Genomic DNA, 11,740 nt, shown 5'->3' with positions numbered 1-11,740 from the left:
GATCCCTCTTGCAGATGTCCTTGTATCGCAGCTGTGGTGATTTTGCTGTGAGAGCAAAATCCAAAGTCCAGCTGAAATGTCTGCGTGACTTCCTCTTTGCTGACGATGCAGCTGTCACTACCCACTCTGCCAAAGATCTCCAGCAGCTCATGGATCATTTTAGCAAGGCCTGCCAAGATTTTGGACTGACAATCAGCCTGAAGAAAACACAGGTCATGGTTCAGGATGTGGACTCACCTCCCTGCATTACAATCTCTGCGCATGAACTGGAGGTTGTCCATGACTTTGTGTACCTTGGCTCAACGATCTCCGACACTCATTCTCTCGATACCGAGCTAAACAAGCGCATCGGTAAAGCAGCTACCACGTTTTCCAGACTCACAAAGAGAGTCTGGTCCAACAAGAAGCTGACGGAACATACCAAGATCCAGGTCTACAGAGCTTGCGTCCTGAGTACACTTCTGTACTGCAGCGAGTCATGGACTCTTCGCTCACAACAGGAGAGGAAACTGAACACATTCCACATGCGCTGCCTCCGACGCATCCTCGGCATCACCTGGCAGGACAAAGTTCCAAACAACACAGTCCTGGAACGTGCTGGAATCCCTAGCATGTATTCACTGCTGAAACAGAGACGCCTGCGTTGGCTTGGTCACGTTATGAGAATGGATGATGGCCGGATCCCAAAGGATCTCCTCTATGGAGAACTCGTGCAAGGAAAGCGCCCTACAGGTAGACCACAGCTTCTGAGTAGACATCAGTGGCATACACAGGGCAGAAGGGTGCATGGGTGGTGGTGCTGCAATGCACGCACCCCCCCCCCCAGTTTGGTCAGTGTGGTCAGGAACCATGCCTAGAGTGGCTGCAGGAGCCACCGCAGTTATTTCCAGTTTGGGAGGGGCGGCCGCAGGCAGGAAAACCACCCACACGCCACTGGTAGAGATGCACAGGATGGGGCTTAAAGTCACTCTGCAACCTGATGGAGCAGCAGTTGACACTTTCAGGCTGCAATCCTATGTACACTTCCCTGGGAGTAAGCCCCATTGAACTCAATGGGAACTTGCTTCTGAGTAGGCATGCATAGGATGAGGCTGTTAGGTCCCTATCCTATCCAACTTTCCAGCCCTGGAGTAGCTGTGCTAACAGAACAGGTGCTGCAACCTGTGTTGGTTCCCTTGCCTCGGGGCTGCATTGTAGCTGCACAGGCACTGGGAAGTCTGATAGGTTTGGGCCCTTAGTCTGCAGAAAAGGGGGTTCTATCATAACAGTGCAAGCCTCTATGCATGTTTTCTTGGAAGCAAGTTCCACTGTATTAAGTGGGGCTTTCTCTCAGCTAAGTGTGCATAAGATTGCAGGTTATACAGTAGTGTTTTTTCCCCTGTGTCACTATTGCTGACACAGATTGACATGGAAGTAAAACTTAAATGCTGCAACTGGCCACAATTCACTATGGAAGACTTATTCCAAATTACACCCTCACAAAAAAGAAAAGTCAGAATTCCTATACTTGTTTGGGGAGCTGAAGCACCCATTCCTTGTCACAGCTACACCAGTCTGGGGTTTCTCAAGGAGACTAAGGGTCCAATCCTATCCAACTTTCCAGCAGTGGTGCAGCTGCAATACAGCCCCGGGGTCAGGGAACAAAAGTCCCCATACCATGAGGAGGCCTCTGTGCCTGCCTCACCACCACTGGAAGCAGTGCACACCCCATTGGCACAGCTACACTGGTACTTGAAAATTGGAAGCTATTTGGCCCAAAGGCTCCACACTCCCTGGGAGTAAGCTCCATTGACTCTAATGGGACTTACTTCTGAGGAGACAGGCATAGGATTGGGCTATAGAAATTTTCTAGGAAAGCCCAGAAGTTATTTCTGGGTACAATAAGATGTGTTATTCTGGCATATTATTAGCTCTGTAAACAAACCCTATGAAGAAAGGGCATTCAGAGGCAGAGGAAAAGTTCTAGAGTGCCACAGATCAGCAAATGCAAGAAATCATTGAAAGAAGCCATTGGCTATTTTTCCCCCAATGATGCAGTGTGGCAGCTCTCTAGACTTAATAACTCTATGATGAAATGCACCCCTCCACTCTTAGCACTGGAAGATAGCCTGGAAAGTTCAAGTCTAGACTGACAATTCCAGTAAGTATGCTGTCTCTCAGCTCTGTAGACAGATGAGGACATACTGAAGCCATGGTTGTCAAACTTTTAAGAACAGGATCTACTTTTTAGAATGACAGTGTGTCAGGACGCACCTGGAGTGATGTCATTAATCTGGAAGTGACATCATAGCTAGAAGTGACATTATCAAGCAGGAACATTCTTAGCATCCCATATAACAAAATCAAATTAATTAAGTAAATTAAAAGTCTACAATAAATTTAAAGATTTAAAATAAGCAACCCCCAGCCCTCCCAAGCAGTTGCTGGTCTGCTAAAAAATATTTCCCAAACATCCTAAAGACTACAGACCTATCCACACTTGGTAAGACCTCATACAGTCCTGTAAAACATATTTTGCTTTATTAAAGGCTAAGGTTACACATCAATCAAAAGGCATTGAATGCATATGACCAGGGGTGGGAAACCTTTGAACTTTTGGGCTCCTGGACTTTTAACAATTGGGTAGAGAGGAATTTCAGCAGCTGCAGCTTGTCATCTGTGAGAAGGCAAGCTGCACCTGCTGAAATTCCTTTCTCTACACCAGTGGTTCCCAACCTGGAGTACGTTGTGGGACTGGCAAGGAAGCCCCACCGGCTAGCTGGTTGCAAAAGTCCTGTCAATTGCTAGTTTTGGGTCATGTATTATCACATATAGACTAGTAGTTGAAAACAGAAATTTGAAATAATGTTATATTACAAATTTTTGTAATATAGCTATAATTTTATAATATAATTTTATAATATAGCTAGCTATATTACAAAAATTTTGCAAATATGAGGGGTACAATTTATGGAAATGGGGTAGTAAGGGTTACACAAGTGAAAAAAAACAACACATGGGAACCACTGCTATACACAATTGTTAAAGGTTCAAGAGCCCAAAATTTCAAGTATTGGCCACCACCAAGATAGACATAGAACACAATCTAAAAACAAATACTCTCACTTCCTAAATAACATGCTCCTATCTCTCACCTGGTTCTTCCAAGCCACAAATTGTAGGCATACCAGCAACCTGTCAGGCCAGGCACCCATGTTGGAATGTAAAAGCTAAACAATCCCACCCTCCTGGGGGCCCTTCTTATACCTCACCTGAAACTCTCAGCCAACCAGAGTGCAAAGTGCTCAGAGGCTTCTAGAAGGTTGGTGCAATCTGGACTATTCTGGGTCATTTGCTCTCAACCCTCCCAAACAGAAACTCACTGTTGGTACCATTCTCCTTGATGACCATGTCCTTGAAAGACTTACTTATCTCTATGCGGGTTGTCTTGGCCACTGAGGAGTAGATAGCAGACAGCTTTCCCACTGCCAGTTAACACTGTTCCCACCAGCTGCAGAGAGGCAGCTGCATATTCCCAAGATGGACAAAGACCCAAGGCCTAGGTGTTTACCTATTTATGACACTCCATCCCACACAGTGCACTCTTTTGCCATCCAATGGGCTTTTGACAGAAGTACAGCAAAAACTGTTATATCCTTGTGATATGATTTATCCTTGTGAAACCTCTTTGGTTCCATGGAAGTATATGCTTAATTGGGGGAAAACAAAGTAAAAGAGCAGCAATAAATCATATATGTTCCCCCCCCCCCCACTCACAATTTGTATCATATGATAAAGTCAACAACTTTAAAAATACTGGGAAATGCACTGGTTAAATTGGTGCATTGGTTAATGCACTGGTTAAACAGGGCAGCACCTTGGTGATGTTTAGGCTCTGGAAGTCCCTGCTCCAGAAGGCACATCTGTGCTCCTCTTGGTCTTTAGAAGAATTGCAAAAAAGGTCATTGTCTGATAATTGTTCACTGCTGTCCTATTAGGGTGTATGGATGCGATTTGTTTTAAAACTTCACCAGAGCCACCCTTCTCAAATCAAGACAAACAGACTGGAGGCTGTCCAAAGTGAATCAATGTTGTTGCTGAAACCCTTTCCTGTTTGCTTTTGGGGCACATTGAGGTCTTACAGAGGTAAAACTCTGGTCCTCTGATTTGGAAAATATAAATTATTTTATTTACAAACACTTTCCATTGGGTCTCACTTTAACCCATTTCTGCCCAGCCCACAAGTGTACTCATTTGATCCCTGTTGTGTATATGTAATGTTGGGCAGAAATGGCTTAAGTGCAAAGACTTGCTTTGTATTGATTTGACAAAGATTGCCATGATGACCCTATGGAGATGAGAAATTCCATTTGCAGTATGGGGGACAAGCCCTACTGGATCAGGCCAAGTGTCAAATATAGCATAGTTTTTGCCACAGTGTCAAACCAGAACACCCCCAGGAAGTCCCCAAGGGGGTATGAAGACAATAGACTTCCTGTACTGTTTCCCCCTCCCCTGATTTGGTGTTTAGCAGTGTACCTCCTCTACAGTAGTCATTGTGAAAGATGTATATACAGTACTCCCTACAATTCAGGACCAATGTTTCTTTTCTTCTGTGGCTTGAAATGGGGGGCATAACCTTGTTTCTAGGACATGCAAATATTTCAGGAAGTTACTTCAGTTCTTTGAGTTAAGCATTCTTCCTCATTAGAGCATATTAGCACATGTTTCCTGACACAGTGAAAGAGGAAACACACATGCACTTGGTTTTTCAGTAACTAGCAAGAATGATCTTGCAGGTTGCAATGCTGCTAATTTCTTTGCTGAGAAGAATAAGGTAATTGAAATTCTCCCTATCCCCTGCACACTACAGTATATCCTCCAGGTGAAACCAGTTCTCCCAATTTGATGTTTGCCGAGAATGAAGCAATCATAGGTTTGAAGCTATTATGACTGATAAGCAGGCAGCAATTATAAAAGATGCAGACTGGAAAACAGATGGCAGAGGGGTTTATATGCAAAACAAAACAAAAAAAAGTTACAGGCAACAGAATCCCACCTTGATAGGTCAACAGGAGGGCTGCAATCCTATCCACACTTCATTGAGAGTGACTCCAGTTGAACTCAGTTGGACTTACTTCTGAGTAAATATGCTTAAGACTGGGCTGCTACAGGCCTCAGGGCAGTACTAAACAATGAAGGAGTGGGCTGCAGAAACCAGAAAAATGACACTTCTGCATATCTGTGGGATTGCCAACTGACCAGAAAAGGCCTAGCCTACTCTTCTTCTATCCCTAACAGCAGCTTGCTGATTTCTGTACAGTACACCACTTGAAGCTTTGCACAACAGAGATAATTATTCTTGCAGATCAAGTTGCTGGTAAAGGTTAAAAGCACACCAGAAAAAAAACTTTTTCCTGGTCAGTTGGCATCTCTTCTTCAACTGGTGCTCAATATGCAGGCAAGTACTCTCACTCCTAAGTGCTGCAGTTTTTCTCCAGCAGTTTCAACAGCAACACAAAGGAAACAAAAAACTGGCAACCATTATGTGCCGTCCAAGAAGAACATTGCTCCTTAATTTCAATAGGGCTTAGGATTTCATGGCATATCTCTCATTCCTCCTACATTCTTTCTTTTATTGACCAGTAGAAACAGATGATTTAAAAAAGCAGGCAAGGATTATAAGTAAAGATAAGCACCAAAGAGATGTATTTGGGCATAGAAGTAAACATGTTTTTCTTGCATACTTTCTGCATATCATGGCTTTTCAGTTCAACTGTTTTGCTTGTTGTTGTCTTCTGTCTAGTCACACAAATATATCTGTCCATCTGTTTGTTAACTTCATACATCTGATCACGAAGGGGAATTGTTCAAGAAATTAAACATTAAGAGGTTAAAGAAAGAAAATGGATCTATTTATTAAGAGAGCTCTTGGAAGGAGTTCCCATATGAGAGGGAAGTCTGACAACTACATGTACGGAGTGTGAGATTTTTATAGGGTTTGGGAGTAAGAGCAATTTGGAGCATAGATACTCTTATACAAAATCATACTATAGAATGGTCACCAGGAACCTACTCGCAACAAATCTAATTAGCATAGCCTGCATACAAAAGGCACACAAAGAGATAATAGTAACAGGAGACATTAGTTGGCTATGAACAAGAGAGGGAAGGTAATTAAAGTTACTAGAAATGACAATAAAATGGGGAAGAAACAGGATAAATCAGTGGTTTTCAAAGCTTTAGCGCCAGGACCCAATTTTAAGTATGACAATCTGTTGGGACCCACTGAAAGTGATATCTTGGCAGAAATGACATCATCAAGCAGGAAAATTTTAACATCTCAATACAACAAAATCAAATCAATCAAGACAAACATTTACAATAAGTTTAAAATAAAGGAGAACCTACCTTACCGTCTCAACAAGTTGCTGATCTCTTAAAAAAAATTCCCCACACATCCCAAAGGCTGCAGTCCTATCCACACTTACTGGGGAGTAAGCCCCATTGGCTATTATTGTTAAAAGCGTACACATAAAGTAGCCTGTTAAAAGTACAGATCTGTAACGTTTCCCCAAATGCAGTCACATACCATGGAAGCATCAAGTCTAATATATTAAAAATAAAATACACATTGAAATGAATGACGACCCACCTGATATTGGCTCACAACCCAACCAGTGGGTCCCAACCCACAGTTTGAGAAATGCAGATCCAGATACATTACATCTATCCAGATGTACAGATACATTACATCTGGATAAATAAAGAGCATCAAAAGGAGAGCAGGATATATCAAATTAATACTAAAAGTTTACTTAGGGCCCAATCTTATCCAACTTTTCAGTGATTTTCAACCTTTTTTGTCTCATGGCACAATGACAAGGTACTAAAATTACCAAGGCACACCATCAGTTTTTTGACAACTGACAAGGCACACCATGCTGCTGGTGGGGGGCTCATATCCCCCAATGGCCCTACTAATAAATGACCCTCCCCCAAACTCCCACAGCATACCTGCAGACCTGCATTCGCAGCAAACCAGTGTGCCACGGCATGATGATTGAAAATGGCTCCGATAGAGCATCTATTTTCAACAGTGTGCCATGGCACACTGGTGTGCCGCAAATGCTTCATAGGTGTGCTGCAGGAGTTTGGAGGAGGATCATTTGTTATCAGGGCTATTGGGGGATGTGAGCCCCCCACCAGTAGAGCGGTGTGCCATGTCATTTGTCCAAAAACTGATGGTGTGCCTTGACAATGTTAGTGCCTTGTCAGTGTGCCATGAGATGTTTTTTCGTCATGGCACACTGACAAGGTTCTAAAATTGTCAAGGCACACCATGCTGTTGGTGGGGGGCTTGCATCCCCAATGGCCCTACTAATAAATGACCCTCCCCCAAACTCCCGTAGCACACCTGGTGACCATTCGTGGCACACCTGTGTGCCATGGCACAGTGGTTGAAAATGGTTGCACTAGAGTGTCGTGAAAAAGTGGGTCCCAGTGCTAAAAAGTTTGGGAACTGCTGGAATAATACACTTTGGGGGGGAGGTTGTGCTGTGGGGTGGGGCCTCTTAGGCATGATCAGGGTCCCCCCACCCTGCAGACCATTCCTGGCACACGGAACAGTATGCCACGGCACACCGACTGAAAATGATGTCATGTTAAAAAGTGGGTCCTGGTGCTAAAACGTTTTGGAACCGCTGGGATAAGACACTTGGGGCGGGGGGTTGTGCTGTGGAGTGGGGTCTCTTCGGCACGATCAGGGTTCCCCCGCCCCCAGCATGGCTTCGTGGGGCTCTCCTGCAAGCCCCGCACAGAGCAGCGGAGGAGATCCCTTCCCCTGCCCGCTCTCCCCGTCCGACCGGGAGGAGCAGAGCGAGGGAGGCGGAGTGACGCTGCCGCGGAGGGAGCCTCTCGGCGCTGGCTCGGCCGAGGGAGGACGGCGATGGCATGAAGAGGAGCAGCGGCGCTGCTGCTGCGGGCGAGATCAGCGGAGCGCTACGGGGAGCCGCAGCCGGAGCCTCGCCTGGAGGGCGCAGCATCCCCAGGAGGAGGAGGAGGAGAGAGGAAGGCAAACAGCTGCTGGGATGAGCGCCTCGGCCGCCACCGGCGTCTTCGTCCTGTCCCTCACCGCCATCCCCGTCACCTACGCCTTCAACGCCTTGGCTGCCACCGGCAGGTGAGTACCAACTCGGGCGCATTCACACGTGCGCGGGTTTGCGTGCACGTAGGAACGGTGTTGCGCGTGTGGGGTGGGAAGCAGAACAGGGGAGAGCTGTGCGTGCGGTGTAAGGCTACTATCCTATCCACACTTACCTGGGAGTAAGCCCCACTGACTCCAATGGGACTTACTTCTGAGTAGACATGCACACTGGGAGTAAGCCCCACTCATGCACACTGAGTAGGCATGCACCTGGGAGTAAGCCCCACTGATTCTAATGGGACTTTCTTCTGAGTAGACATGCATAGATCCGGCTCTAAGAGCCTAATCCGATGCGTGTGTCTGCTCAGAAGTAAGCTCTATTGTGTCCAATGGGTCTAACTCCTGGGAAAGTTGTGGACAGGATTGCAGCCTTAAGCCTGTGTATGGTTGCTCAGAGATAAGTCCTACTGCACTGGTTCCCAAACTGTGGGTCCCAAGTCAGTTTTGGGTGGGTCACGAAACTGACAATTAGACAAGACCAGTGTTTTTCAAACTGTGGGACGGGACCCACTAGGTGGGTCACAAGTTGATTTCAGGTGGCTCCCCATTCATTAAAAAAATTTAATTTTAATATATGATATGCTACCATGGTATGTGACTGCATTTGGGAAAATGTTACAGAGTGTACTTTTAACAGGCTACTAAGTATATGCTGTGAACAATGATAGTCAATGGGGCTTACTCTTGGGTAAGTGTGGGTAGGATAGCAGCCTAGGATTTTCAAAACTCTTCCTGCTTGATGGTGTCAGTTCCAGTCATTACATCAGTCTGGTGAGTCCTGACAGATTCTCATTTTAAAAAGTGGGTCCTGGTGCAAAAAGTTTGAGAATCACTGGACTAGACTATGACTAGACAGTTAGATAAGACTATGTGCCTCAAGGTCAAACAGTCTGCTACTTGGGGGGGCGGGTAGCATTATGGCCAAATAACCTTTATAGCCACTGAGGCTTGAGTGGCTGGTAAAAGACAGTTTTACACCTAGCTTTACAAGAGTTTTAGGTGGGTCCTGATGCTTAGAAGTTTGGGAACCACTGTCCTACTGTGTTCAGTGGGACTCAGATGTGCAACTAGGGTGGAGCCTGAGGGTCATCTGCCCCAGGTGCTAGGCCAGGGGGGCACAATGTGCAAGGCAGTCACTTCCGGGTTCTCCCCAGAGGAGAAGATGCTGGAAGCTTTGCGCCCCCTGCTCCTTATCCTTTGAGGGTTCCCCAAAAGGGAGAATGGGGAGCACAAAGCTGCCAGCACCTCCTGCAGGGTGAACCCAGAAGTGATGTCACAATATCATGTGACATCATGACATCACTGCCCTGGGTGCTGGGAGATTCTAGTTATGCCTCTGATGAGGCTTATTCCCATGTAGCTGTGCCTGGAAGTGCAGTCTTCAAAAGTTCCCTTGTCAACATGCATAGGATCATTCTCTGAGATTGCAATCCCTGTGCACATTTACCTCTAGGAGTAAGCCCCTTTAAACTTAATGGGACTTTCTTCTGAGTGATATGCATAAGATTGGATGTTCCTGTTTTCATACCTGCTTGACTGCAAGGCATGTTCTGTGCATGTTTGGGAGCAAGGCTGTTTGGATGTGCTGCGGCTTACTTCCGAGTCAGGCTACATAGGATCAAGCTGCACAGCTGTGAACCTGTGCTCTCTGGTTTGGGACTACTGAATCACAATCCGGCTCACAATTACCTGGGAGTAGTTTCACAAAATGTAGTGGGACTTCTGTAGTGGGACTTACTTCTGAGTAAGCATGCAGAAGAGTGGGTTTGTTGGGTGTATGAACAAGAGCGTACCTGTTTAGGGTTGAATTGCTACATCAGTGTTTTCATCTGTGAGGCTGACATCAGATGGTGTTTTTCTTTTCTGCTTCTATCAGTTAAACTTAAAAACACAAGAGAAGTCTCACCAGATCAGGCCAGGAGCCTGAGTCAAACCCAGTGTCCTATTCTCCACCAGCAGCCTCTTGGATACTTGCAAACAAGACCCTCTCCCAAGCATTGCTGCCCTGTCAGTGACATTCACAACCATACTACTGTTGAACTGGGAGGTAGCACATAGCTGTTGCAACTAGCAGCCGTCGCTAGCCACGAATGCGTCACATCCCCTTTTCAAGCCGCCACATCTCATGGCCACAAATTCCACAGACAAATTATGTGCAGTTGGAAGTAGTTCTTCCTTTTCTCCATCCTAAATCAGTTTTATTGGAACTGAGAACCCACACTGGCTTCAGTGTACATTGAGATTCCCCTTCCTCCCATTACCTGTCCTATTTAACTTTCATTTATACATGGAACAGTGAAAGAGAGGCTCAAGCGCATATTTTAAGGACTGATTTCACACATGATACAAACCCAGTTCCCAGGCTGGTCACCATGTCAGCCAGCCCTGGTTGCTTGGAGGTACATGCTGTTTGCTTTCAGGTGTACACTTAGAAAAACAACTTATGCGTGCACACACCTAGACATTAGTGAACTGTTGATTTTTTCACTTTAAAATGTAATGTGTGAAGAAACCCTAAAATACCCTTAGGGTGTTTTCTCACACATGACCGTAAAAGTGCTTTTGTAACCTTTCCAGCTATTTGTGCAGTGTTGAGTGCACAATAATCTGGTTTCTTAAATCGTTGTGGGGCTGTATAGGTAGGTCACTCCAACTGCACTAGAATTTTTAATTTGCTTTATAGATCACATGTGAACAAGTGTTACGTTCTTATTTAATTTATGTATTTAGCTGCCCTTCAGAAACGGTGATCAGAGCAAACAACAAAAAGGATAGTAATTAAAAACAACAGCACACAATAAAAACACACATTTAAAATAGCAAATAAAAGCAGAACAAAAATATTAACAGCACAAGCCTAGGCATGTCTACTCAGAAGTAAGTACCATTGTATTCAGTGGGGCTTACTCCCAGGAAAGTGTGCATAGGGTTGCAGCTTAATTGAATTAGGTGGAGGCTGGCTGTCCTGACCATTGTTTCTTCCATGGTAACCTTCCAAACAGATGTAAGCATAGTCATGGCTGATATGGGCTTTGGGGGCATTTGCAAAGCGTTTCAAGTATGTTATCTCAGTAATATTCTAGGCTAGGATGTGGTCTGAGTGAACCTGATATAAACTAGACATCTTGCTGACGCCAAGGTGACAGTATCTGGTCAATGGCTGCATGGGACACCATCTGGGAAAACTCATATATATATAGCCTTGAGTTTCACTGGGGCAGAATGGCTGGATATTCAAATACATAATCCGTACAACAGTATTGTAAGGTAGACCAGCTTTATAAATCCCTGCAGGGCAGACATGGAATGAAAAGAGAGTGGCTTGTATCTTAAGCCACTACTTATATGCTCATGGCAAAGGTGATGTGAGAACTTTGGCTCATGGTCTTTGCCATTTCCCGACACCAGGTTTTGCATCAAAGCTAATAACGGAATTGTTTTTACTCTCCTGTGTGAAAATGCTCTCAGTGCTCTTTTTGTTTTTCCCAAATCCATGAAATGTAAAAACCTCCACTGGCTAGAGAACATACATTGACATTCTATGTCAGCTGTAAT

At 45.1% G+C, this 11,740-nt stretch overlaps 1 protein-coding gene across 1 annotated transcript in view; it reads left to right on the top strand.

Annotated features, from left to right (window-relative positions):
• The first annotated feature begins 7,804 nt into the window (after positions 1-7,804).
• Positions 7,805-11,740, top strand: part of TM6SF1 (transmembrane 6 superfamily member 1) — a 30,702-nt gene continuing 26,766 nt past the window's right edge. Inside the window, exon 1 of the mRNA XM_066636600.1 lies at positions 7,805-8,161. Coding sequence (XP_066492697.1) covers positions 8,070-8,161 — 92 coding nt within the window. The 5' untranslated portion in view covers positions 7,805-8,069. The remainder of the gene's footprint in view (positions 8,162-11,740) is intronic.

The sequence above is a fragment of the Tiliqua scincoides genome, chromosome 8 (genome assembly GCF_035046505.1).
Source record: "Tiliqua scincoides isolate rTilSci1 chromosome 8, rTilSci1.hap2, whole genome shotgun sequence".
In the NCBI taxonomy this organism is placed as follows: Eukaryota; Metazoa; Chordata; class Lepidosauria; order Squamata; family Scincidae; genus Tiliqua; species Tiliqua scincoides.
Note: the sequence above shows the minus strand (reverse complement) of the source record. Positions and strands in the feature narration are given on the sequence as shown.